This window comes from Fusarium solani, assembly GCF_023522795.1.
Source record: "Fusarium solani strain SB1 chromosome Unknown bctg00000005, whole genome shotgun sequence".
Classification (NCBI taxonomy): domain Eukaryota; kingdom Fungi; phylum Ascomycota; class Sordariomycetes; order Hypocreales; family Nectriaceae; genus Fusarium; species Fusarium solani.
The window spans coordinates 2,144,549-2,172,220 of record NW_027072153.1 but is presented as its reverse complement, the minus strand read 5'-3'; the positions used below and the strand labels follow the sequence as shown (position 1 = coordinate 2,172,220).

The 27,672-nt window shown below is 55.3% G+C and overlaps 7 protein-coding genes across 7 annotated transcripts; 4 read left to right on the top strand and 3 right to left on the bottom strand.

Moving 5' to 3' along the window:
- Window positions 1-578: 578 nt before the first annotated feature.
- Window positions 579-2,193, bottom strand: MRS44_009127 (uncharacterized protein; the record flags this gene model as incomplete). The annotated part of the gene is made up of 4 exons (XM_065621183.1): window positions 579-1,376; window positions 1,438-1,751; window positions 1,810-2,009; window positions 2,066-2,193. 4 exons carry the CDS (start codon window positions 2,191-2,193, stop codon window positions 579-581), a joined length of 1,440 nt encoding a protein of 479 aa, XP_065477255.1.
- A 2,765-nt stretch (window positions 2,194-4,958) lies between these two features.
- MRS44_009126 (uncharacterized protein) lies at window positions 4,959-6,810 on the top strand (the record flags this gene model as incomplete). Its single annotated transcript, XM_046269789.2, has 4 exons — window positions 4,959-5,201; window positions 5,255-5,366; window positions 5,419-6,450; window positions 6,503-6,810. The coding sequence occupies 4 exons, from the start codon at window positions 4,959-4,961 to the stop codon at window positions 6,808-6,810; spliced, it is 1,695 nt and encodes a 564-aa protein (XP_046132594.1).
- A 926-nt stretch (window positions 6,811-7,736) lies between these two features.
- On the top strand, window positions 7,737-8,885 carry MRS44_009125 (uncharacterized protein; the record flags this gene model as incomplete). The annotated part of the gene is made up of 1 exon (XM_046276419.2): window positions 7,737-8,885. The coding sequence occupies one exon, from the start codon at window positions 7,737-7,739 to the stop codon at window positions 8,883-8,885; it is 1,149 nt and encodes a 382-aa protein (XP_046132593.1).
- Window positions 8,886-9,185: 300 nt separating this feature from the next.
- MRS44_009124 (uncharacterized protein) lies at window positions 9,186-11,855 on the bottom strand (the record flags this gene model as incomplete). Its single annotated transcript, XM_065621182.1, has 3 exons — window positions 9,186-9,659; window positions 9,733-11,587; window positions 11,704-11,855. 3 exons carry the CDS (start codon window positions 11,853-11,855, stop codon window positions 9,186-9,188), a joined length of 2,481 nt encoding a protein of 826 aa, XP_065477254.1.
- Window positions 11,856-12,300: 445 nt separating this feature from the next.
- On the top strand, window positions 12,301-12,987 carry MRS44_009123 (uncharacterized protein; the record flags this gene model as incomplete). Its single annotated transcript, XM_046269788.2, has 1 exon — window positions 12,301-12,987. One exon carries the CDS (start codon window positions 12,301-12,303, stop codon window positions 12,985-12,987), a length of 687 nt encoding a protein of 228 aa, XP_046132591.1.
- Window positions 12,988-15,743: 2,756 nt separating this feature from the next.
- Window positions 15,744-20,642, top strand: MRS44_009122 (uncharacterized protein; the record flags this gene model as incomplete). The annotated part of the gene is made up of 4 exons (XM_046269786.2): window positions 15,744-15,847; window positions 16,207-16,624; window positions 16,680-20,268; window positions 20,323-20,642. 4 exons carry the CDS (start codon window positions 15,744-15,746, stop codon window positions 20,640-20,642), a joined length of 4,431 nt encoding a protein of 1,476 aa, XP_046132589.2.
- A 588-nt stretch (window positions 20,643-21,230) lies between these two features.
- On the bottom strand, window positions 21,231-24,302 carry MRS44_009121 (uncharacterized protein; the record flags this gene model as incomplete). The annotated part of the gene is made up of 1 exon (XM_065621181.1): window positions 21,231-24,302. One exon carries the CDS (start codon window positions 24,300-24,302, stop codon window positions 21,231-21,233), a length of 3,072 nt encoding a protein of 1,023 aa, XP_065477253.1.
- Window positions 24,303-27,672: the final 3,370 nt, after the last annotated feature.

Sequence of the window (27,672 nt, the reverse complement as noted above, 5' to 3'; positions counted from 1 at the left end):
GTACACGCTTCAGTACCAGAAATAGCGTAAATTACTAGGAATAGGTATATCCGACAGAAAAGAGCAGAGTTGGATGGGCTGTGACGAGGAGTTGGACTTGCTGTCAAAAGTTGCCTGGAAACATGCAACAGGTGCCCAAACCCATCGAAGCAAGCCATGTCCTCGTCGTAAATACTATCAGTCGAGAGTGCCCAATGAGGTTGATCATGGTCGTAAGCATCAAGACGACCTGGGGACGTCATGAGCCCATCTTGGGGCAGTGACATAGCATCCTGCGTGCATGGCACCATGTAACCATGTCCCAGATACAAAGCCGTTGGGTTTCTATTGCTTATCAATGACATAACTTGGGCGTTTTAACCTTAATCCCTCAGCTTATCCAGTAAGATGCCAAGACTTGCTTCTCCAGACCTCATGACAAGTCACTTGTCATGACACGCGTAGCACCAGCGAGACAGATACAACAGGGGACTTCTAGTTATACGATCTAACAATTTTGGTATTCAAATGATATACTATTTACGCCGAGCGCCTATTCCTTGTACCGGGTGTCATCAACAGCCTAAGTCATGCACAGCTTACAGACGAGCTCCCAGGTTGACGTGCACAGCCTTGGTGTTGCTGTAAGCCTCGAGACCCGCCTCGCCGAGCTCGCGTCCGATTCCGCTCTGCTTGACACCGCCAAAGGGGATGTAGGGCTCGCTGTCCTGGCTGCTGTTGATCCACACCATACCGGCCTCGATCTCGGCGGCAACTCGGTGCGCCCGCTCGACGTCCTTGGTGAAGACGGCGGCGCCTAGACCGTAAGCAGAGTCGTTGGCCAGGCTCAGGGCCTCCTCCTCAGAGCTGAAGCGGGCGATGGCAACCACGGGACCGAAAATCTCCTCGCGGAAGATGCGCATGGTGTCCTTGACCTCGCCAAAGACGGTGGGCTCGATGAAGAAGCCCTTCTTGGTAGCGTCGACGGCCTTTCCGCCAGAAAGGACCTGGGCGCCCTCTGACTTTCCGATCTGGATATAATCGAGGATACGCTCGTACTGCTGCTTTGAGACCTGGGGGCCCTGGTAGGTGTCAGAGTCCCACTGGTCACCGACCTTGCTGACCGTCTTTGTCGTCTCGAGGAAGCGCTTGATGAACTGGTCGTAGATCTTATCCTCGACCAGGATACGAGAAGTGGCGGTGCAGATTTGGCCCTGGTTAGACATGATACCCATATGCGACCACTTGACAGCCTCCTCGATATCGCTGTCGGCAAAGACCAGGAGAGGAGACTTTCCTCCGGTCTCGAGGGTGATGTTCTTGAGGGTCTTGGAGGCCATCTTCATGATCTGGGTGCCGGTAGCGGTGGAGCCAGTGAAGGCAACCTTGTCAACCAGCTTGTGCTCGACCAGAGGGGGCCGGCCTCGGCACCGTAGCCGTTGATGGCGTTGAAAACACCGGGGGGAAGCCAACAGCCTTGAAGGCTTCGGCGAGGAGCAGGATGCTCAGAGGGGTCTGCTCGGCAGCCTTCATGACGATGGTGTTTCCGCAAGCGAGAGCGGGGCCGATCTTCCAGGCGGCCATAGCGAGAGGGTAGTTCCAGGGAATAATCTGGGCGACGACACCGAGAGGCTGGCGGAGAGTGTAAGCCAGCTTCAGGGGGTTCGTGGTGATGGTCTGGCCGTGGATCTTATCGGCCCAGCCGGCATAGTACCGGATGGTGTTGACGACCTCAGCGAGGTCACCACCGAGGGCATCGGCATATGTCTTGCCTGCACGCAAAATGTTAGTACACTTCATATGTATTTGAATCCCATCTTTGACACATACCGTTGTCCCAGGCATCTGAGGTAGCAAAGATCTCCTTGCGCTGCTCAATGTAATCGGCGAGCTTGTTCATCAGGATACCTCGCTCGGGAGGAGGCAGCTTCTTCCATGAAGGAGCCCGGAAGGCGGCGTAGGCGGCTTTGACAGCCTTGTCGACATCGTCGGCGCTGGCGGCGTGGACTGTGGCAATCTCCTTCTCGGTACTGCAAGCAATTGCCTATCAGCGCAGCTCCAAGACATTGGGGTCCAAGGTACTCACGCAGGGTCAATTGAGGTGATCTTTCGGCTTGACGAGCCAGGCACAAACTCGTTGTTGATGAAGAGTCCAGTAGGCTGTCTGTACTTGACGCCGTTGGGCGCCTCGAGGTTGACAAACAAGTCGGCCATTGTGCTGAAGCTGTAATGTGTCGTGGTGAATCTGCTCAGAGGGGCTAATGAAGGACGGCACCGAAGGAGCATCAACGGTCGCACAGGTTTATGGTACACGGAGCAAAAGATACGAGAATGTGAGACCCTCACGAGCCCAGAGCCAAGGGGAGCGCCCATCTTATAGCTGTTGGCAGATCGAGTTGGAGGAGGGGTAGCTTGTGAAGCAGATGGCTCCCAATCTCACTTATCGCCGCCTCCTCCACAAATCTCCACAAGGGGCGGTCCCCCAAACTGCAAGTACAAGGCTCCCGAGTGGAGGAATCGACAGGGAGGCGTAACAGTCAAGCCGTGTCTGTTAGACAAATGATGTTCTGGCGTGGGTGGTTGCCCGTCGCGAAATTACCATTTATTGCCTCTTTTCGGTAAGGTGGCCATGGCCGGCGGCGGGCGAGACAGGTCGGCAATTGCTTCCCGCCCTGCGGCTATCTTTACGCCTTTTGATCTGGTCACCCAGGTCCAGGGTTCCCCAGAGCCGATGGCCTGCACCAGCCTGAGCTTGAGCCTATGAGGAAGTTCAATTGCAGACCTGAAAGCCACGCAGGGAATTGTCGATTTTCTTGTCGTTTTGGGAGAGGCGTTGTTCGTGAAGCTCTTATCGATAACCGCCGATACCGACATCCCGCTTGCCTACCTCGGCCAACAGCCGCGAAACCTGGAGATGAGCAAGAGGACCTTGTTCTTTGCCATATCGAGGTAAAGCAGCTCATCTTTATGTCAATTCCATATTCGAGATCCATGCCAATTCCCACGTTCACGACCTCCACGTCAAGCCGACTACCCCAGTTTACCCGCTCCGTGACGTAAAGACGTCTTCTGCCGCCGGGCCATGCGACCGGCTCCGTTGCCGGACCGCATAACTCACCATCTTGAGCTTAGATGCCAAGACCTCTCCAGGCCCCCGCAAACCGCTGTGGCTGGAGAAAGTGTGGCTGCTCCACGTAGTGGCTTGACATCTCACGTGCTCGCGCATGTGATCAAAAGCTATCGAAGGTCACGAGAATCTTCTTCACGTGACTCTCTTCCCAGCATCTGGCAGCTGGTGAACAAGGATCCAGATCATCTCACACCCAGATTCCAAACTGGAGAGATCTAGCGCCAGCCCAAAGCAAGTTTCAGCCAACCATTTCAAACAAAAAATTTCTAGTGTCGGCCTTCGGAACAATCACTCTCTGGCGGACGTCTTAAATTCGTCAGCATGGCACCGCCAAACTGTCTCAACATAACGCTCCGCAGCGTCGGTGTGTCGGGTGCTTACAAAACTCCGCATTAATCCGCAACCCATCTGGCACCACTGCCCACTTGCCTTCGCACGAAATCCGTCCGTAAAGAATGATCCCTATTGCAACAGAGTCAAAACAAGCTTGGGACACACCGGGGAGCACCGGGTGGGTTGGTCAGGGTTGTTCGGGATCTGCAGCCATAACCCGACCCAAGATTTCCTCCTTACAAGGGCGAGACCCATGCTCGCCTTCTAGAGCCTTTCATAGGGCTATTACAGCACCATGCGCCAGCATTCTGCTGACGCGTGAGATGAGATACAAGGTGGACGGACATCTTTGTGATGAGGACGTAAAACAAAAGGCCTTGTCAAGGGATGCACCCTTACCCTTAAGTCCGGAGCTACCGATGGTCGCCGGATCTTACACCACACAGCCATCCAGATCTGCACCTCACCTTGGCTATCTCCAATCTCCAGGCTAACTCCAGTCAACCATGGTGTTGAGCAAGTCTGCTGCGTCGGATTAAGCATTCGTATCAATGTTCCCACAAATGAGTCACGGCACGGTTCTCGTCTCTCCACTCAATCCTCCTCATCTGCCGAGATAATGTGTCCGCAGCGGACATTGAAGTATTTTTACAGTTATGCCAAGCGTTATCCTGGGGGGGTCGCTTCCTTTGAGGCTCCCTAATCTGACTGCAGTGTGTACCCACCGTGCCATCCAACTGGATACGGTAGATCTTTTTTTCATGGCAAGGAATGTTAGATCATCTCGCTCGCCAAAGATGAAAAAAAAACAGCCCAACACGTGGCAGAGATGATGCCACACGCGTCATCATGAGCCATGCCGTTCTGGAATACGCTTGTCGAGGAAAGTTTCTGCGATTAAGCAACAGGGTTCTGACAACCACCACCGTTTGTTTCGTCCGAGTCAACGGACCAAAGCTCATGAACCAACGCCAAAAGGCAAGCCACAAAAGCCTTCCGTCTCGGCCCAATACATGCCATGAGCCGCTTTGGATCGTCCAATATCCGCACGAGTTTGGAGGTTGTTCACTTAGCGTCAGCGCTTGCCGAACTTGTGCGGAATATGCTTACGAGATGTGTCCCTCTTGGGACGAGGACACGAGTGTCAGAGGTGATAACGCTGCTGCGGCGGACATCAAGTGGAGTCCGCTACTCCGCCAACCCTTGACTGGCTGGACAAGACGTTATGCCCATGCTACCACTCGTTATTGTTGTCGGGTCTAAGGCAGCGGATTTTGGAATACGGTTGCATCTTAACTCCTGAGCACAGTCAGATTGCGAATTTGGCAATATCGGGCGCTATGACTGTCATTCGATATAAAGATGATGGTGTCTCGCCGTTGATGGTGATGGTCCAGATCTCAGATCAACAGCTTCAGCCGACAACACTCACCTGGGCATCCACCTCTGGCTTGAGATAAGCTTAAATTCCACCCCAAAATCCAGAGCCTGGCCTTTTTCAGCAACTACAACCACAATGAGTGCCGAACCGACTAAACTTGAGGTCCCTGATGTGCCGGACCGCCCCGAATCCACCACCTCGACCCTCCGAGGAGAAGACGTTCAGGAGAAGAAGGAGGGTGAGGAGCTTGAGGACATCACCGATGGCACTGTCGACGGTGCGGATGAGCTCAGTGAAGATGAGTACCCATCGGGTATCAAGATGTTCTTCATCGTCCTCGCTCTAGTCCTCAGTGTCTTCCTCTTCTCCCTCGATTTGGTGGGTTGCTAACATTACCCCTTGACTACCCAACATGCTGACTTTATCGCCAGACTATCGTTGCCACCGCTATCCCCAAGATCACTGAAGAGTTCAAGGGTCTTGACAAGGTCGGCTGGTACGGTGCATCCTTCTTCATGACTGTTGGCGCCTTTCAATCAACTTGTAAGTCTCGATCCCTCTGACGCCCCTCAGCCCTGTCGCTAACTCGACCCAGGGGGTAAAATCTACAAGTACTTCCCTCTCAAGACTTCCTTCATCATCGCCATCCTCATCTTCGAGCTCGGCTCCGTTATCTGCGGTGCTGCCCCCAACGCTGAGGCCCTCATCACTGGCCGTGCCATCGCTGGTGTCGGCGCCGCTGGTCTGGGTGCCGGTGCCTACACCATCATCGCCTTCTCTGCCCCTCCCAAGAAGCGACCTGCCTTTACCGGCATCATCGGTGCCGCCTATGGTGTTGCTAGTGTCATCGGTCCTCTCCTGGGCGGTGCCTTCACCGATCACGTCTCTTGGCGATGGTGCTTCTACATCAACCTTCCCATCGGAGGTGTCTCTGCCGGTATCATCTTCCTCTTCTTCCAGACTCCCCGCACTGCCATCCCCGAGAAGGCTCCTCTCCTTGAGAAGATCCGACAGATGGACCCCATTGGCATCATCCTCATGATGGGCGCCACCATCTCCTACATTCTCGCTGTCCAGTACGGTGGCCAGGCCCACGCCTGGGACTCCTCCGTCGTCATCGGTCTCCTCGTCGGCTTCGTCCTCATCATGGCCACCTGGGCCTTTGCCTGCTGGTACCAGGGTGAGCGATCTATGATCTCTGGTCACCTCATCAAGGACCGCACCGTCGCTGTCATGAGCGCCTTTGCCTTTGTCTTTGCTGGCGCCTTCTTCCTCGCCATCTACTACATTCCCATCTACTTCCAGTCTGTTCATGACGCTAGCCCCACTAGCAGTGGTGTCCGCAACCTGCCTTTCATCATCGCCGTCACCTTTGCTACCATCGGGAGCGGCGCTCTGGTCTCTGCCACTGGCTACTACCAGCCCCTCCTGATCGGTGGTTCCGCCGTTGCGACCATTGGTGCTGGTCTCCTGTACCTCCTCAACGTCGACACCTCTACTGGCAAGTGGATTGGTTACCAGATCGTTGCTGGCGCTGGTTGGGGCGCTGCCTTCCAGATCCCCATGATTGCTGTCCAGGGCAGTGTCAAGCCCAAGGACCTTGCCTCTGCCACCGGTATCCTCCTGTGTAAGTTTAAACCTCTTGACTCATAAATAACTATTTTGCTAACAAGTCACAGTCTTCCAGGGTCTTGGAGGTGCATTCCTCGTCTCTGCTGGCCAAGCCGCCTTTGTCAACCAGATGATCTCCTACGTGGTCGGGCACGCTCCTCACATCAGCAAGGAGACTCTCATCCTTACCGGAGCCACTGCCATCCGTGACTCTTTCTCCGCCGAGGAGCAGCCCATCGTCATTGACGGATACATGCACGGCCTCAAGGTCACCTTTGCCATGGCCATTGCCGCAACCGGCCTCACCACCATCATTGCTCTTCTTACCCGGTGGAAGAAGCTCAACCCTGAGAACATCCAGGGTGGCATGGCTTAAGATGTCGGTCTGGCTGCATATCTGCTTATGAATTGGATAATACAAAATGGACATCGCATAGAGGTTGATTGTGGAGCAAGACAGTGTCTCCAACTATGACGGACAACATTGGGCATGAGCGAAGGAACCAGTGGCATAGAAGCAGGCGTTCAGGACTTGTACTAGACGGACATAATCTCCTATACTTTATCATTAATGACATAGACAAGATTTTCATAATTGTTTCTTGACAAGACTGCCTCATACACATACCTGCCTACCTATGCATGTGACTACCTAGGTAGCTACGTTTACTTGGTTCCAAATAATTTCACCGATAACAAAGTTCCATAGTCCCTTGCCGTCGAACGGTGATAATGCGAGTGCAACCTTGCATCACATCTCCTAGACTCTTTGTGTATAGTTTGTACGTAAAGATCCTCAGGTTGTGATGCAACCCCTTGTTGGTGGTAGCATCCATGACCTGACGATGATCGACCAACATACATGCCCCCATGGATATATCCCTGCCAGAGGAAGCTATCCCGGTAGATCCTCCTCCATCATCATCATCATCATGACTCCAAGTTGTGTATTGAGCATCATGAATAGAATATAGAAGCTTGCTGTTGAAAATGCCACTTTGAGGTTTAGCTGTAGGGTAGCTCTCACATGAAAGAAACCCCTCAACTCCAAAAAACATGCCGACCCCCTGCATTCTCCAAAAAAAAAACTCGAACCCCACCAAACGCTGCAGGTACCGTCGGTCCATCGTCAACCGTCCCGTCCCCAAAACTCCGCCGCAGAAACCATCACGAGAAGGATTCTCCCTTCGCCATGGGATATCCCTGCCCCGGTTAGTTCTCTCCCCTCTCTTCTCTTCTTTACACTCTTCACATTGCCTTTAAAAAAGAGCCTATCTGCTCTTTTTTTATAATTCGATCACAATGCTTCTCCTCCGTCTTCTCCGACATCGCTGCTCCTCGGTACCTTCAACAGCTTCCTTCACCTCGGTTCGCACCATGGCCTCTGCCTGCTCGTCGTCGTCGTCCGTTGAGACGCTCCCCAAGTCTCCCATCCGTGTCCTACGCACCGTCGAGTCGTTCCGCCGTTGGCGCCAGCCTCATGTCATCAACCATCGCTCCGTTGGTCTCGTGCCTACCATGGGCGCTTTGCACGAGGGTCACCTGGCGTTGATTCGCGCCGCTGCGAAGGAGAACCACCATGTCGTCATTAGCATTTATGTCAATCCCGCTCAGTTCGGTGTCAAGGAAGACCTCGACTCCTACCCCGTCACCTGGGACGAGGATGCGAGAAAGCTGGCCCTGCTGGACAGGGAGCTTGCAGACGACGGTGGTAATCTCGGTCGCATCACTGCTGTCTTTGCGCCGAGCACCAAGGAGATGTACCCGAGCGGTTTCCCAGGCCAGGATGTTGACAGCAAGGGCAGCTTCGTCACCATCACTCCTGTTGGCGAGGTTCTCGAGGGCGCAAGCAGGCCAACCTTCTTCCGCGGTGTTGCGACAGTGTGCATGAAGCTCTTCAACATAATTCAGCCTGAGCGCGCATACTTTGGCCAGAAGGATATCCAGCAGACTGTCGTTCTCCGTCGCATGCTCAAAGACTTCCTTGTCCCATCCCAAGCTGTTGTCTGTCCCACTGAGCGTGACGCCGACGGCCTGGCCCTCAGCTCGCGAAACGTATACCTTGGTCCCCGGCGGAGAGCAGTTGCCATTGTCCTTCCCGGAGCCCTCCGAACCGCCGCCGGTGTGTACACTTCGGGCGGCCTGCGCGATAGGGCCAGTATCCTCGGTGCTGCGCACAACTTCATCGCCGCCGTGTCAGCCGTCCAGGATGACCTCCCTCCCACAGAGCGCTCGCGGTTTGAGGTTGACTACATCTCCCTCGCGGACCCGGAGACGATGCAGGAGGTGGACGAGGTGGACCCCACACGCGGAGCCGTGCTGAGCGGCGCCATCAGGATGTTGCCGGTCGAGGAGGCCAAGGAGGGCGAGGATCTGGGATTTAGCGGGGGACCCATGGTGCGCATCATAGACAACTTTGTCCTCGAGCCCAAAGAGGCCAAGGAGGAATAGAGAGACAGAAGAAAGACGAACAAGATGAGAGAATACCCGAACAGACCGGAGCTGTTCAAGAGCTGGCAAACAAAATAGTAAAGTAAAATAGACAGGAGAAGGATCTGCTGTACTTGGATATATGTAGAACGCTCTACGGCACGAGAAGGTTCTGGCGGGCACACATAAAAGTGCATCTAAAAACAAGGGATCCCTGAGAGTCAAAGGGGTGATACCTGGTTCAATTATATAGTTACGAAACAAAAACTCGCTACCAACAGAAATGTGTTATACACGGCCTCCATGATATATCTCCTCCTCTTATAGATGTGCCCGGGCTCCTCTCTCTTCTCTCTTCTTCTGGGCCTCCCTCACACTCTTTCCAAGTGCTTCCTTCTCTTCATTGCTGAGCCGACTGGGCACTCTGCCCTTTCCACTCCGCTCGCCCTCCACCGTTTCCTCCCAGAGCTTACGACCTAGCTCATCCGTCAATCGCAAAACACGGCTGCTGACAGTAGCGCCGTTGCGACGGTTCTTGCCCTCACGGCGTGACTTGGCAATCTTCTCCGTAAAGTCCCACAGCTTACCATCGGCACGAAGAGCACCGGTCTTGGCATCTCGGGATGGTCGCCAGGAAGCATCGAGCTGGATTCGTGGAGGAATCTTTGGGTCTTTGGATTTCACCACGTGAAGGAGTTGATCTTGCTCGAAGCGGAGGTATGAGTTCTTGAGGGTTTCTTTGTTAACGGCCTCGAAATATGAGAGATCACCCTGGTGGAACAGTGTCTTGCCGAGCTGCATCAATAGTTAGCAATCTTGTCGAACCAAAAACCAGGCCCTTTGACCGTGGAAGATAATGGTCACTCACCAGTTGAGCACTGTTGTACGCTTTGTTCTGTTCGATCCAGATCTCTCCATTCTGGCCCAGGGGAGGTGTAAGCCCCATGAGCGAGACCGCTGCCAACCATGTTGCCTCAACAAAAGGCCAGATGAGGAAGCAATAAAAGTCGTAGTTTTCTCTTCCGGCCTTTCTCTCGTCGTCTGTAAGACCAACCATGGTGACATTGCCCTCAGCATCGCGGTCAACACGGACGACGTTATCTGCCTCTAGTCCTCGCAGCGTCTTGTCCAGATTAACATCGAGGCCTTCGCCGGAAAAGATGAATTCGCCACGGAACAATGAGGACAGGAAAGAGACTTGTTCCCTGAGCTCATCAAAGGGAATGTCCTGCATCTGTGGTCCGCCTCCCTGCTTCACGCGGGTATACATGGCCACACTGACCAGGGCCTCGTAAATGAACAGATGTATCGTCATGTTGCGATAGAACGACAACTGGAAGCGGTCGACAGCATAATAAGTGGGCTCGGCGAGGCCTTCAATCACGCCTACCAGTTCTTTGCCAAGCACCTCGAGGCCGCGATCGACGATTTCAGATAGAGGCGCGTTGCCAAAGTGGGCTACTCGACCACCCTTGGCACGAACACGTTCCGTGAGCCATGAGACACGACGTCTCAGTTCTTCTCTGCCGACACCACGCCCACGAAGGGTCAGGAGAACCGTCCCGATGAGAGCTGTTGGCATAACCACAGATACAGCGTTGATGTCACCCAGTACCTGGTAGCCGACAGCACGCAAGAGTTTCTCTCGAACCGCCCTCACCTCAGGGCGCTGGTGCTCCGTGTCAAGACCAGCCGGAATGCTGGGCAGTTTAGACAATTGCTCGTCCAGGTACTTTCGTAGACTCCAGGGCTCGTGGAAGCGAACATCCACACGACCCAGCTTGAGAGACAAAACCGAAGAGCCGCCACTCAAAAAGTCGGCTAGGTTTTCCTTCTTCTTGGGCATGCCGAGCAGTTCGGTGACGTAACCCTCAGTCTCAATAACCTTGTCGTATTGAGTGCTGACAGGACAGATGATAGCATCCTTGACACGGCCTGATAGGATACTGTCAAGGACAAAGCTGAGGATGCCAAATTTGGGCGGTAGTAGTTTTCCAGTGCGAGATCGGCCTCCTTCGATAAAACATTCAAAGTTGTAGCCCTCCTGCAGCAGCATATCGATATATGACTGGACCAGCGTCGTATACAAAACATCGTCTCCGAACTGCCTTCGAATCCACATGGCGCCAGCATGTTGGAGGAAACTTCCGAGGACGGGGATGTTCAAGTTGTCTCCGGCGACAATGGTTGGTAATGTGAGGCCTAACCGATAGCAAATGAGCTGCAAAGAGACGTAGTCGACATGGGATCGGTGACTTGGTAAGAAGACGATGCTCTGCTTCTTCTTGGCCGCAATCTCGGCAACCTTGCGTAACCGCAAGACTTCCTCGCTGGAGACATGAATGCCTTGGTGATAGGCTCGTGTTAATAACTGGGTAACGAGATAATAGGCTCCGCGGATGAATGTCTTGCTCTCCATCTTGCAAATCATGTCATCGGTCCATTTTTCGGCGAGCTCCTGCAACCCGGACTCAATCTCATTAAGTCGCTGAGAGCGTTTGGTACTGTAATCTTTGGCATCCCGAGGGAGCATGCCCTCCCGCTCTTCCACGGCGACGCGATGCTCAGCAAGCTGACTGATGCGCTGCTGAAGAAGGGGTGCCGAGAGGACCATGCTCTTGATGTTCTCCGAGAATCCGGGGTAAAACACGGGTTGGCCAATGACGCGATCGTACGCTCGCCATCCCTGGCCAGACACGTAGAGCGACACTTCACGAAGGAACCTGTGGTCAATGCTGGTTAGTATGTACGCCTTGGAAACCCCGAATGCGGGGAGTAGCTGAAGTGGCAAAAAGGAGGGAGACATCACTGAAATGGTTCAGAGCGGAACGAGGCAAACTTGTCCATCAAGGCCTCCTCCTTTCCTTCAGGGATCGCCTTTGGAGGCGGCTCAACATAGCCACTGGGCTGAAGAGTCACCTCATCGCCCAGAATCTGGAGATCCGGGGCCGAATTGGTCGACGAATCGACCGCGTCTTCGTTGTGCGACATGACTGATGACGTCCTTTGACTGCTGACACTTTGGACGAATGGAAGCGTGTAGATTCAGTCCGGGCGCCGGCAAATGGGTCGACAATCAGCTGCTCTTTCTTCTCAACGACACCATAGCCAGAGTCGTTACGACGCCACGTCAGGAACTGAGTCGGGGTTGGTTAAAGGTCAGGAACAAGGAACATAAGTTGCCGCCTCTCGCCGTGTCCCAGAGGTTCGCGACATGAGTGTCTGCTAAAGATCAGCCAAGTGGGGCATCGCGACGTTTGTGCCGAGCCGATTCGTGGCATGTGAAGGAAGGAGCTTGGACCAGCTATTTCCCCAGAAATTGGCAACACCGGAGGGCGGCACATTTTTCGCCGACTGCCGACTTGCCTAACTGACAATTTATCTTTCAAGACGACTTTTCCAGTGCCAAGAATACCACTTTTCCTCAACGATAATCATGGCCAGCGCCGCGCAAAAGTACACCCAGGATCTCCTGGCTCGGGCGCATTCGCCAGATAGCGCCAATCGAATCTATTCCGAAAAAATCCAGCACCGCACGCTCATTCTCCGACCGACCTCTCCACCCCCGTCTACCGTCAACGCCCGTGTCGCGCGCAGAAAAGCACGTCAGGAGAAGAAAGCCCAGCAGAAACAGCGCCCGAAGCCCCTCTCTTCCCGCGAGCGACGCACTCTGGGTCTTCAAGACATACCCAAGGATGGCCAGAAATATCACATATATGAGCCGCTGAGCCAACTCTGGCTGGGCTACGCCCGGGAACTGCTTGGCAACGATCTATATACGGGTGGTCCTGGTGCGGCCGTGAAACTGGCTAGTGCAGAGTTTCATGGTGCTCCTATTCAGGTCGCTCGAAGCCACTGCCCGAGCCGGGTTGGTATTCAAGGTGTCGTGGTTCGCGATCGCAAATTCGTCCTGGAGATCATTACAAAGAAAAGAGGACTCAAAGTGGTCCCCAAAGAAGGCACAATCTTCCGTATCGAGGTACCGGTCGAGAAAAATGCAAGTGGAGGAGAGGATAAGGCCGACAAGCAATTTGCGTTCGAGGTACTGGGAGATCAGATGATGTTGAGGGCACCGGACCGCGCCAACAGGAAGTTCAAATCACACTTTTTGGCCAACATCTAAAAGAGCTCCTAGCATTTGGAGACCAGTTTTCCAGGGTCTGCTACTTCGGAACATCAACGGCCAGGTCTCACCATTTCACTTCATTTGTGAGGCCAGGTTTGTCAAGGTCCTCTGGCAACAGGCTCAGAGCACAAACACCAATGCTGCAAGCGGTCTATCAGCTGGACAACTCACAATTTCCAAGATATCCATCACGGACTCTTGTTGATGTACTCTCAATGCTCTTCATTCACCTCGCCGCAGCCTGCCTGGAGCTCTAGCAATGATTCGGTTCGCAGGGACCTTGTTCTATCCCCATGTGCCCAAATCGGTTGGGCAATGGCGGTTACCGGACAAGATGCTTGGCCCCAGTATTCGCGCCTTTACCATGGTGCTCTTTCTGGTGAGCACAAATATGCTCTACCTCGTATTTCGCATCGGCGGTGAAGCTTCCCTATTTATCTGTGCTGCTAACATGTTCTGGGTGCGTACTCCTATGAAGAGCCTTGAGATAGTTGTTACTAACGCGGACGAAAATTCCACAGATGCTCATCGTAACATGCAGCATCGGTCTGCTCGGATGGCTTTGCGCGACTTCCCGGACATATGGCATGTCTACACATCTGCTTGCTACAATAGTAATGGGCGGGTCTTGGTGTATTCTTGCCCTGAATTCTGCGTACTTGGGTATTGCGGTATACTCATGTCGGTTCTGTTCGGTACAGCCCGATCACGATGACCTGGAATACTGCAAATTCTTGGGCCTGTCAAGCTCTAGTAGTCCGCCTGAAGTTTCATTTCGGCCTGCTGAAGCATGGCTTTCAGTGGCATGTACACTGATCCTCACGCTGATCGTTGCGTAAGTTAGGAACGCCTGGATAAGAAGCACTGGAGGGTGAACAAGCTGACGGTCAATAGCGTTGAATGGAAAAACTTGCATCTGCGCATAGAGGTGACGCACAAGGCAAGGTTCTTGGAATATCCGTATCTCTGAAGCATCAGATGGAGTCCATACAGTCAGTCACATTATGCGACCGCCCCGATGAGGCTGCAACCCGAGGCGTCAAAACAGGGCTGGCTCTCTCCATGCACTTAGATGTGATGCATGGCGGCAAAAGGGGGAAGGATGAGGGGATAGGCTCAATAACTCGAGTCATTGAGTCATTCATTCCCGTTGTGCAGCAAACAACAGCACAGTACCAGTCTTCAGGCCCCTAACTCGGAGCTGAGAATATGACCATATCCTCCGGGCAGTTGCATGCCCCTTAATATCTTATCCTGCTTGCTGGTCATAGTACCTTCTGACCTTCCTGTGCTCTCCCTTCTCCTGACACTGGCGTTGTTTGCTTGCCCAAACTTTATTGGGGGAAATGGTTGAGGGCGTTTGTTGGTCTAGATGCATGTTGCCACCTTGCAATTAGATTATCTGCCACTTTCCGCTCAAGTTTGAAACGTGTTGCATTGCAGTTTTTGCGGCGGGCTGCGTTTTCCAAGGTGGTTGTGCCAAGCTCAACCCAATTCACGGAGGCTGAGATGGATCATGGATGCGACGCGACATGGAGACTGTGTTGTACGGAACAGGCACGTGACCGTGAATGTTGGAGAAGTACTTTGCCACCACTCGACGACAAATTGACGGATCAATAACGAGATTGGTGGTGCTAGCCAGCCCAGCCCTTGCTCGAACCGTGGAATTCCCCCTGACCCAGGAATTCGGTAGCCAATAGCCAAGATGGCTAGACGCTGGAGGCGATCGGGCACTCGAAACAGACACAAGACACGGGTGACGAGAAATGAATTGAATGGCTTTTGCGTCTCGTCTCCATTTTCGTTTAGGATTCAGCCCTGACCGTACAAGATGGAGCCTCGAATATTCTGCAGAGGAAATTCGAAGTTCGATGCCGGTAAAAGCCCGGTTTATTGCCGCTTTAGGTTTAGTGGACCGGCACCTGACATGCTCTGGCCACTCAAAGGCCACCTGCCAGCTGTCCGAACCAGCAAACCCCACTAAACCACGGCGGGGGTGCCACTGGAACGGCCCCCAAACCACAGGGGCCCCTCACCTGGAAATCGGGCGCCAACAGTGCTGATTCCCGCTGGACGGTGCCCTGCCCACCCGCGAACTGGAAGCCCGAAAGAGGCTGGCACTGCACTGGAGAGGCGAGAGGTACCTCTCTATCTAATTTTGCTTCTGGCTCAAAAATCCAATCCTTTTGATTTTTTTTTCCTCGTTCACCAGGAACCCAAACCGCAGCGTTTACATCACCACAACCTCACACGAAACCCTCTACTCCTCGGACCCCCGAAAACAAAAACCACCCCCCAACGATCACGTCGCGCTCTCTCGCCGATTATTGCCAGTATCACCCTCTTGACGATATCGCATATCATTTTGCCCGCCACCCCTCGTCTTGGTGACCCTAGTCCACGTACGAATACGCTTTCAAGCATCCTTTGTGCCTGTGTCTCCTCCGGCTTCTCGCACCTCTAGCCCCAACACTTCTTGTTGCTACGTCTTCGCTCTCAGCAGGCCGACCAGCAAGAACGCACAGAGCTAGATAGCAGCTACCGGCGATCCTTTTGCCCGCCGCTTCTTGTATCATCACCTACGCCTCGACCGGCCGCTTGATCTCGCACGATTTCACTGCTTGCGCCCTTGGACTGGACGAAAAACACCTTCACCTCTCCACCACCAACCTTCGTCCGCTCGATCACGCATCCGAGACGACGCAACCGACACTGCTTCAGTAGCCTGTTTACGATAGTGTTTACTCACCATGCCGACTAATCTTCCTTCGAGCTTTGCCTCGGCTGCCGCTGGCCAAAACCCCAACTCTAGAAGTGGAAGAGCTGATGGGAGGGGAGCTGTTACTGGAGACTGGTAAGTCGTTGCCACTCGCCTTTTGTCGTTTTTTTCGTGCCCATCGCGTCGGGCTTGGGAATGATGGGCGGCATGCTGTGCTGCGTACTGTGTCTCCCCGTTGCCCCGCGTACGGCGCACAGTATGTCGTGTGCTGCGCATCACTTGGCTTGGATTGTCGCGACGGATGCTTGGACACGCTCTGGATCTTGTTCGCCATGAACACACGCTCGTTGACGATCTTTGTGTCGTCCCCGAACCACCTCTGTGTCCTAGCAACCGTCTATCGACTATCAGTCACACGATCCGCCCCCTTCCTGTGCCCCTCTCATCTTGGCCTCGCTGAACCAGCCTCTCTGGACCTTGACTAACTCCTACAGGGCGAGGCGAGATGGTCGTTCGACTAATGGCACTCTCACCTTCCGACGGTCATCCACGACTCCTTTGGGCCAGCCTTCTATACAGCCACCTGCCTCGACCGACAATGCAGTTCAGCCCCCAGCCACCGTCGAGCCCTCTATTACACCTGTCCCCGCGACCACGTCGAACTATGACCTACCTCCTGCACGTTATACAAAGGAGGACCTTCTAGACATGTTCCAGGTGCAAAAACCGGGTGAAGACGCATCTCGACTTTTTGCATCCGGCTGGAATCCAGGTCAGATTAATGGACACGCTGCTAGAGGGTGGGGAAAAAGCAACGACAACCACATCCCACAGGAGCCTGGTGCTTGCTGGGATCAAACTGGAGATACCACTCCAATGGGTTTGCAGGATATGTCTTTGGAGGAGAAGGAGGTGCGCTAGTTCTTATGCCGCAGCTTGACGTTGCTTGGTTGCTAACCGCCAACAGGCCTTTACGACAGAAATCAATTCTCCCCTTAAGCCACCAACCCAGAACAAAGAGGCTCACCAGGTTAACGCGAATGGACGAAAGGCTTCACTGTCCCAAGGAGCGTCCAACAATTTTGGTGTTAGCTCCCCCTCTTCTGCCACACGACCGGGGGCTCGCCGGCGAGAGACCCTTGAATCGAATCCGTTTGGAGGAAGCGCCACGGCCTCACCCACGGCCGCGGGGCGCTTCTCTCGCGACGACCCCTCCTTCTGGTTCCCCCGCAAGAACACTGATCTCAAGGAATCCGAGGCGGACGAGTCCGATACTGAACCCACCTCCCGCGAGGCACCTGGAAAGCTGCCGCCCTTTGCATCTCTCATGAGGTCGAACACGGGTGGAATGGGACCTATGGGCTCCATTTGGCCACCATCTAACCAGACCACGCCCGGAGCCGGAGGATTCGGCAACTTTGCTCTCCCCTCCCCATCCGCCGTCGGTGACAAACGCGTGGGTGGAGCGCCTGGTGGAAGCAGGTTGGCCCATCTCATGCCCAAGGATAGCTCGGAAAACGTTGCAGGCAAGGCTGTGGAGAGCCCGAACCCGCTCAACCAGCAGTCCTGGCGATCTCGTCCCCGAACTGACACGGATCCATTTGGCGATGATGGTCTCTCAGGCAGCGCTGTTCTTGGGGGAGCGCAGGATACTGACGCCGCTGGGCTACAACAGGGCAACCGAGCAGGCACTCTAGGCACCCCGATCAAGGGATCCACGGGCGATTTTGGCATGGCGGGCTTAAACCTTGGTGGCCACGGAGATGACAATGGCCCTGTGAGCCCTTCCGAGACTAACCCCTACCGCAGCCCCCCCGCCGAACGCCACGGTCATGACGACGAGACCGGTGATGAGAAGTCTCATGGTGCCAGCCTTCAAGATGCTCCCTCCAACTTTGGCTCCATTGGACGCGGTTTTGGTGGTTACGATGGAGGCGATCGTAGCCAAACTTCTAGTGTTGGTGCCAAAGGCTATCCCTCTCTGAGCACTCTCTCTGGCTGGCCCGCTCCTGGTGGCCCTACTATTGGTACTCCGGACCGCGAGCGACCTAACCTGGGTAGTGCTTTTGGCAGCTCTCTATTCAGCCCTATTGGCGATCTTCAGTCACCCGGATTGTCCAACCTCAACAACGTCTTTGGTCCTGGCAGCGCTGGTGGTCTCGGGTCTGGAAGCATTAGCCGCGGGAGCAAGATGGGCTCTCTTTTCCCCGCCGCGATGCAGGCACAGATGCAGGCTCATGAGCACGACAACAACCTGTCTGATTCCATGCCCGACCTTAGGCAGACCAACCCTCTCGGTGCCATTGGCCGCGGCAACTTTGGTATTCCTTCCCGTGACACGGAGAGCCCGATGCGAGCTAGCCGCGGTGTGTTTGAGGACCTCTTCCCTTCGGGTGACGCTGCTCGATCTCAGGGTGTTTTCAGCACTGGTGAGGCTGGCCATTCCGGCATCACTGCCACTGCGCCCCAGTCATTCACCCCCGTTGGCGGTGGCCTGCCCTTCGGAGGTAGCCAAGGTGGTGCTGAAACTCCCGCTGCCCAAGTTCGCCAGATGGTTATGCCTGACAGGATGAGGTGGGTGTACCTTGATCCCCAGGGGCAGGTCCAAGGTCCATTCACTGGTCTTGAGATGAACGATTGGTACAAGGCCAACTTCTTTACTCCCGACCTCCGTGTCAAGAAGGTTGAAGATCCTGAATTTGAGCCCCTGGGACAGCTCATCCGACGAATTGGCAACTCTCGTGAACCATTCCTGGTTCCTCAGATTGGCATCCCTCATGGACCTCCCACCCAGGCCGGGCCTTTCTCCCCTACAGGGACCACTGGTGTTGTGCCTCCCCTCAGTGGCGTATTCCCCAGCTTTGGACGAACCCTTACGGCCGAAGAGCAGAATAACCTTGAGAGACGCAAGCAGGAAGAGCAGTATCTCATGGTCCAGCAGCGGGAGTACGTCATGCGCCAGCAAGCCATGTCCAAGTTCCAGATGCCAGGACCCATGCTCCAGCATCACTCGAGCGCTCACAGCCTCCAGAGCCAGCCCAGCTTTGGTAGCATCACCTCCCCAAACCCCATTGGAATGCCTCCCCACCAACAACCCATCGGCGCCGTGCCGCCTTCGGGGGGGTTCTTTGATGGGCCTGGACCCGTTGGCCCTCAAACCTCTGCACCCTCGGGTTCGGGAAACGGGGATCCTTTCAGAGACGATGACCTAGCCAACCTCACCAACGCTGAGCGCCAGGTTCTCGCCTCTCTTCAGACTTCCGGTGCTGGTGCCCCTCAGCCAATTGGCGCGCCCGCCCCCGATGCCAACCTCCGTACTGGCCTCCCTGAGACCGAAACGCTCGAGCAAGACCCTGAGGGATTCAAGGAACGCCTGCAGGAATTTGAGGATCTACGAGCTCAGCATGAAGCTGAGCAGGCGGCCAGGGCTGAGGAGACTCCCGAAGACGACAATGTTGAAGAGAGCTCTCCTGTCCCCGAGACTGCCCCTGAAGCCGAGCGGCCTGCTGAAGTTCCAGTTCTAACCGGCAAGGCTGCCCGCGCGGCCAAGAAGAAGGCAGCTGAGGACGCCTTGTCTCTCACTCAGCAAGTTCAGAAGACTCAGGCTGCCGCTGCTGCTGCCGCCGCCGCCGCCGCCCAGCCGGCTGAGCCCGACATGCCGATGCCTTTCCCTCCTCCCGCTTCCACGGGCACCCCTCTCCCAGCCCCGACCGCACAGCGGGCTCGTTCCAACCTGCCTGAGCAATACAACCGCTCGCAGACTGGAACCCCCGACACTAGTGCCTCGGCCAATGCTCAGCCGCCACCCATGGCTCCATGGGCCAAGGATCCTGGCGCTGAGGGACACAAGGGCCCAAGCCTCAAGGAGATCCAGGAAGCTGAGGCTCGTAAGGCGGCCAAGGCCGAGGAGGCTGCTGCTGCTCAGAGGAAGGCTATTCTCGAGCAGGAGGCTGCCGCTCTTCGTGAGCGAGAGAAGTCTGCTGCGGCTGCCAATGCTGGCCTGCCTGCTTCTAGCACCTGGGGTCACGGCTCTCCTGCACCTTCTGCTAGCCCTTGGTCTAAGCCTGGCCCCTCCAAGGGAACTACATCTGGCTCTACTCCTTCTGGTTCATCTTCTAGCAAGAAAACTCTGGCTGAAATCCAGCGTGAGGAGGAGCTCCGCAAGGCAAAGGCCAGCCAGGCTACCGTCCAGTCCGGCACCCCTGCCAGCGTATCCAAGAGCTACGCCAACCTCGCTGGCAAGACCGGCCAGCCGATCCTCACTAATGCTGCTTCGGCCGCTGCTGCCGCTGCCGCTGCCGCCGCCGCCCCGCCCCCTGGAAGCGGATGGGCTACCGTCGGAGCCGGTGGCAAGGTCAAGATTCCCACCGGTCCGTCCTCTCAGGGTCGATCGGCCAGTGCCGCCAACATCAAGCCTATCTCTTCGCCCGTCAAGCCAGTCTCCAAGCCTGTGACTTCTGGTAACGGTAAGGCCGACACCGGCAACGCCGCCATGGACGAGTTCAACAAATGGGTCGGCCAGGAGCTGTCCCGGGGAATCACTAGTGTTAACGACAGTAAGTAACCTGATATAACCTATCCGAGGCTTTTGTGACTGACCTTTATCGCAGTTGCCAGCTTCCAGGCTACCCTCAACATCCTCCCTCTGGACTCGGGCTTGATCGCCGACGCCGTCTACGCCAACTCTACAACCATGGATGGTCGCCACTTCGCCGAGGAGTTTATCCGCCGCAAGAAGCTTGCTGAGCGTGGTGTCGTTGAGAAGCAGCCTGCCGATTCAAAGGGCGGCAATGGCGGTGGCTGGAATGAAGTTGCCAAGAAGGGAAGCTCGAACAACGCCGCCGGTATCGCTGCCGGACCCCGTGACGATGCCGGCATGCAGGCCGCCGGTTTCAAGGTGGTGCCTGGCCGCAAGAAGGGAAAGAAATAGAAGCCTCGCTCTTGAAGGGGTCCAGGACGCAATTCGTCGGCGCGGCCTTGGATTTGTTTGTATTGCGCACATGTTATGCTCAGGATGGTCTCGTCGATAATGTCTCGAGACTCGAAAGGCTTGCTGTTTGTATTGATGCTCTGGGGTTAGTTTAAGCGGGTGGAGTGTGTGAGACGTTATGGTTTTGATGATGATGGACAACGACGGTACGGAGACAACGCTTGATGAAAAGGGCCGGGGGTCGTGTGCGGAAAAGTCTGTCGGACAGGTGGTGGAAGCGCCATGTTTTAAGGGAGCGATTGTATTAGATGCGAGGTCTTGTGTAGTGTGTAGTGTGTCAGTGAACATGTCAGCGTTGTTGAGGAATTCGACGTTTATGGCCACCATGCTCGTGATGCTTTGACTTGATACATCACATAAAGCACCACGTTGGCAGTCATCCTTTTCATGGGCAGACTCCTTGTCATAGATGGTTTGCATTCACTTTTTTATCTATACCTGTCAGCCCGTCCATCTAGTCATTCACACATATCTCGTATCCCTTTTCCCCTTTTTGATGTTTGACCCTCACATTGTTTGTCATGAACCTCAGGAGGTCTTCAAACCCTCCATCAAGCTCTCCAGCAGCTTCCATCCTTCGCTCCCCTCCCAATTCTCCCGACCCCTACCCATGACGCTCCTTATCGCGCTCCTAGCCTTGCCCTTCCATTTTGTGCCAATGGTCTCGACGTCGGGACCCCAGTTCTCTAGCATCGACACCAGCTCGTCGGTCCTTGTAACTACGATCAACCACGCCCCCTCGTCGACGGTCCAGTCCCGCGCCTCGTCGGCCGTCGTAGATGCCGCGCCGGGTAAGAGACCACTTCCAGCGGTTCCCACAGCTGCACGCCATGCTCGCTCCGCTGCCTCGATGGCACCGGCATGGTCTCTCCTCCAGGCGCGGAGCCGAGACACAAGCGTCCACAGTTCTGAGCGCTGCGTAATCAGGGGCACCATCTCTTCCTCGAAAAGTCTCATGACCAATCTCTCGGGGGAACCGCGAGGGGGATCGTAGACGCCTGAGCTGGTCTTCTTCTCGACAGAGAGGACGGCATCTTGGAGCAGGGCGCTGATGACATCAACATCGATGGCATCCTCGGATTTACGGATGCGGATGATGTGACTGAGAGCAAGAATCATGTCGGTCAACGCAGGAGGCCGCATTCGCGAACCCAGGGTGAGCACGTTGTCCCAGATTCGCCAGTTGTCGTGGGCGATGGAGGCACCCTTCTTGTAGGCAGCAAGAGACTGAGCCAAGAGAGTCGCTGGATCGCGGTCTGATGGCTTGGAAGATACGGCGGTGACGACGTCATCTTCTTCGTCCTCGGCAGGTGCTTGAGTAACAACCTCTTTCGCAGTCTCATCCTTGGGTTCGGCGCTGACTTCGCAGTAGAGACTCCAGAGCGCACTGCCCAGGTTGCTCCACGTTCGGGCATCTTCGCCTCCAGCTGTATCACTCGCGGATGCAATAGACCGGTTGAAGGCCTCGGCAGCATCACCGAACTGCGCGAGGCGCAGGTTGATGTCTCCAAGACGACTCCACATCTCGGGGCTGAGACGGTTGACGGTCGTGGCCTTCTTGTAGGCGTCGCGAGCCTTTTCCCACTCCTTGTTCTGAAGGTAGTGCTCACCGAGAGACTTTTGGGCGCGGGCGTAGCGGTGTTTGGAGATCTCCCACGCGCGTTCGTAGTGAGCCGGTTCGTTCTCGGTGTCACCGAGGATGCAGAACAGGCGAGGAGCGTTAGGGGGTGGAGGATCTCGCTCAGGGCCCTCAAAGTCTGAGCCCTTGAGGCGTGTCACGTCGTCGCCCATATCCTCATCGTCAGGGTCTGATGGAGACGCGGCGTCTCCTGTGCGATGGAACAACCTCCATCGAAGGATGCCCTTGGCCTTTTCCTCGCCGCCGCTGCCACGACCGTCCTCATCCTCGGTTGCTGCGGCAGTGGCGAGACACAGAGCGACTTCAGCCCAGAGACGCAGGCGCTTGAAGATCTCGAGGGCCGAGGCCAAAGAACCGACACCGACCCAAGCGTAGGCGAGTTCAGACTCTAGGTGCCATCGTGGGGGAGAGGAGAGGGCATGGATGTACTGAAGACGCACGTGCGCTGGCGCAGACTCAGAGGCCTTCGGAGCTGGAAGGAAGGTTGTAGGCTTGCTCTGAAGCGATCTTGTATCTTGCTCAGGGGTTGTGACCTGAATAGCTGGAGCATCTGTCTCGGCACCCTCCTCCTTTACCTCAGCCTTATGCTGAGCTTCGGCCGTGGTGTCAGTCAGGACCTGATCGGATACAGCCTGTAGTTGAAGCACACCACGCTCAAGAGTTCGGCTACGGTGAACCTCTATTCGGGAGCGCACCAGCAACGCCTGGGTATAAATCTGCCAATTGGTCGACTTGTCTGAAATCACACGCACGGCGTACGGCAACACTTCAGCGGATGTCAAAGTGTCCACAGGCGAAAAGGCGTCCTTGAGAGTAGCCTCAGTGAGGAGAATGATCTGGTCGAGGGGCGAGAGCTGAGGCTGATCATCGGGTGCGAGATTTGCCAAGGCAGCAGGGAGTGTGGCCTTCTTATCACTTCCATTTTCTTCCTTGCTGAAGTGGATTTCCTCTAGCAGAGTGTCGTTGTTAAGCTGGAGAGCCTCCGGCTTAGCTTCATCGTCACCGGCATCCGTCTGCTGTTCAGCACCACTCTTTGCCAGCACGACGAGCTGGCTGATGTTCTTCTCCTGGAACCTGGTTCTCTTTCCAAGGGCACCGGAGAGCGCATATGCGAAGCCGCTGGTCTGGGTGGCTTCCTGAAGCACTTGCCTGGCCTTGTCGTCCCGGCCAAGCAAGATATAGTTGTTGGCTGCTTCAACGAGGAACTGGACCTTGTCGTCGCGGCTCCAGGTAGCGTCACCCGAGGCCCATACCTCCTCACCAACGATCTGTGATCGCACGGCATCGATGCCATCAAGAATCTGGGATGCCAGGGTTGGCACGTCGCTCCACTGAGAGCTGCGGGTGAAGTTGGAGCCTGGTCCAAGACTGGGTTGCGTCAAGAGCTTGTAGTGCCATACATTAACCCGGAGTCTGGTCCACGCGAGGCTGTACTTGAGTGGTTGCTCGTCGGAGGGAACCTCAACCACATCACTGCTGGCCTGGCTGAGCGATTGTGTAATGATGTACCTCGCCAGGGCAAACAGTTCCAGGTGGGGGATGTAAGCGTAGGGTGACACGCCGTCAACTTCCAAGTCACCGAGACAAGCCTTGTGAAGATGATCCCGACCTTTTGAGCCATCCGACTGAGTGTCAGCCCATGCCTTGGTGAGCCGGGCGCTGAGGGCATCCGACTCGGGGAGAATGGGGCCGGTGACGTTGACCTGGAGGAAGGCATTCAAGGCGGCGACGCCAACGGAGAGAACCTGGGCGACGTCGGCATCCGGAGTCGGGCTGGAGCCAGCAGCACCAGCCAAGTGGGCGGCAACGGCTTGTATCAAGGCCCCGGCCACCGGAGCAGGGGCGGAGGATGCGGAGGCCGAGCCCGGAGTTGATTCACCCGCCGACGACCCGGAGGAGAGGAGAATGGAGGCATAGTGCCCGGAACGCAAGGCGCTCCCGAGCGCAGAGGCGTTCTCCATGAAAGCAGCTGTATCTGTTTTTCCAGATGAAATTCGGTGCGAGTTGGGCGATATGGGCACAGGGTTAGGTCTTCGCCCCGTCCGTGACTCTACTCTTGCACCGTGTGTATGCCCTCTTTTTGGTGGCGTGATTCTTTCTGCAGACTGCTGAAAATTCGATATAGTGTAAACAATAACAGAGGATTCGCCTGTTGCGCAAATCTCTCTTTGCTTCACTGGTGTATCGTCAGTTGTGTTGCTGCAACTTGTGCGCCGTTAGGCTGCCAGCCAATCTAGCCCGAGTTTTTTTTTCTCCGTCTCCGCACCAGAACCTTCCTCTACTTTCTCCTCACCTGGCCCTCACCGAGGACCACACACCGGGGAATATCCACCAACAAGTAACGTCTTCCTTTCGCTGTTGCGGATCTTCTCCCCGGACCCAAAATTCAGACTCCCTGACCGGATCTTTGCGTTGACGTGTGGTGAGATGCATCTATTAAGTAGTCAGTACAGCCAAGGATCCCACTCCCTGGTACGTAATACTCGAAATTGCCTGCATGACTTTCACGAGCCAAACCTGCCCTATGGAACCGTGGATCTATATCGTGAGATCCGCTCGCTCCCTCGCTCGTGAGTTTTTCTCCTTGGTCCGTTCACCGTCCCGCTCCCTGGACTTCCGTCTCCTGAAACTGGTCATCAGTCAAAAATAACGGCTCGCCATCTCCATATCACCGTCTCGGGACGGTTTGCCCCTCGCCGCGTGTGGTTGAAGCGCCTCCTCTTCGTGTAACCAGTCGCTCCCAGATCAGAAAGACAGCCCGTAGATACCTGCAACTCTCTTGAACCCGAGGCATTGGCTCGAGGACCCTTATTCCTGCAGAGACAAGGGTTCCTCAAAGAGCCTCCTTCAGTCCCGGCTTTTCGGCATCGCTTGCGTAACATTGCCCAAACATCTTACGTACAGCCATTAGACCTTGATACTGACATCGTCTTTTGGACAAAAAGGTCGCATAGTCGAGCCAAGATATCATTTCCTACCGGCTCAGCGAGTCCAGGGTCAACTCTTCCGGCCGCTCTTTCAAGCCCAAAACACCCGCCATTGTTCGACAAACGAAGAATTTTCTCCAAATCATACTCAATCCTTGCCGGGTATTGGTCAACCCGTCGAGAACTGATGCGAGGTTTCCCAGACTGTGGATACAGTCGGTAACAATCGTCCCATGTACCACGTTAGCTTGATCCTCTCTCGTGGGCGACCCAATATCCAGGCGACAAATTATTGCGGCTATTGTCCAAAGAGCAAAGCGTGTCTTTTCTCAGCCCAACCGTCCAACAAACCGTCGGGACCCGTCGCGAAACTGACAAGGCTCCATGTCCGTTCATCACGCCTGTCCCGCTTTTCAGTCTCGGCCTAGACCAAATCGACCTCGACAGCCCGTGATGGAGACAAGGAAACGAGGCTCTCTCAAGGCCGGCAAGTGCGTCGACAGAAAGAGACACGAAAACGGATCCCCGACATGGACCGGCGTCCACTAGTCAAGACGTTCGGGGCAGGGGCATCACCATCCGAAACGTACCAATGGGGCGACGGAGTTATTGTGAAGACACAGCCTTGTGACAAACGCCAACGATCGATCAAGCATCGTCACCGTCAGTCGAGACCTGAAAAGGCTTTCGGGGCAATTGATGCCATGCATCGAGATGGGTGGCCGGATCACCAACACTAGAGACGCCACCGCAGCCACAGCCATCAAGTCACTCTGTTCGGTGCAAGGCCGAGGCTTGTGAGAGGCTCTTCTCACTCAAACTTGGCGCAACGGCTCCGCTACAGCAAACGACGATCCGTTGACAAGCTGCTGCTTCGAAGCTTGAACCTGCGGCCATGGCCATCAACGCCACTGTGGCCGGGCGCTGTACTCTGTACGTAACTCAACCACAGCCCAACAACGTCCATTGTATGTACTCTCGACGCTCGTTGAATGGTCATTGCTGTTGTGGATCGAGACTGAGGGCCATCGCAGTCAGCCTGCAGTTGCCTCGTCAATCTGAGCTCAGGCGAGTCAGCTGCCATTCGAGCCCGAGTTGCCTCTATTATGCATCCCGTCACTACGGATAGACCCCGTCAATGTTGGTCTTGCATCTCCAAATCGGTAGTGTCGTTCAACCTCACGTGCTCATTGTCGCGGCACATCCAAAGAGGAATATTACGCTGGCGACTGAACTGAGATTCTGACAGGGCACCTGGTGCGGCGCGACGCAACAGGCGGCCAAGTCCGTAACTGACGGGGATTGGTGCCAAGACACCGCGGGTTTTTCATGACTGGGGCAACACGGTGCCCAGGGTTGGCGACTGCAGCCGTGAACCAACTGTTGTGATTGCTCGCAGATGAAGGAATCCGTCAAGTGGGCCCCGTCTTGGATCCTGGGCTCTCGGCTATTGTACGTTTCAAGACGGTTTATTGGGTGCCTGGTCAGGGAACATAACCTGGACATGGGAGCGGCTCGGACATCCCATGTCCGACGACATCGAAACCCTGGCCTGGCCACAGTTCATTAGCGGGCCCCGTTGAGGGACAGCAATACATTGTAGGTACCTACCTGAGAAGGGGCAATAAAAAGCAGGCTCAGCAAAGAGCTGAGAAGCGTCAGGCGCGCCAGGCGCTGCTCGCTAGGCCGACCTCACCTTTACTCTCGGTTTGCCGAATCAGTGCCCGGGCCGTCTCAAGGTGCCCAGGTCATTGTCTCTGTCAATACTCAGCTCTGTTGGACATGGTGACTGCCTCCCCACGCGGCAAGGGCCACTGTTTAGGCAAGCTGTCGGGTCTGTCCAGGTCGCAAGCCTCCCCCAATAGTGTTGATGGGAGGGTGTGGTCATCGCATATGTAACATGGTGTTGCGGCCGTGGGAGTGCCCCGGACGACTTGCAGTTGGGACGAGGGCAGTCCTTGGATATTGAGTAACGGGACCAAGTTGATAACTTAAGCTGGTGGAGAAGGGGGTATTGAATATTTGGGCGCCAAGTTGAGGATTATGCAAATTCATGGTTGTGTTCTGGTTCCAGTCGTGATCTTTGTATTGAAACCACGGCTTGCTGGGTTCTCCAGTTCATCCCGGAGATGAGGCATCAACTTCTCCTGTCAGCCCGACACGGCCCATTGTGATAGCTCACGGGACCCAAGTCCTCCTTGCTGAACCTGAGAAGCGGGAGGATGGGCTGACGGTCTGGCTCGTCCCCAGATTGTACGGATACAGCAACTACAGTCTTGGCTGCCGTCGCTCATCCCGCTCCCCGTCTCGGCGTAAGCCCTCCACGTGACCGGTCGAGATGCGAAGAGACCGGTAGGGAGAGTGATGAAGTTGATTCATGACGTCGGCTAGGGTCGCCAAGGCA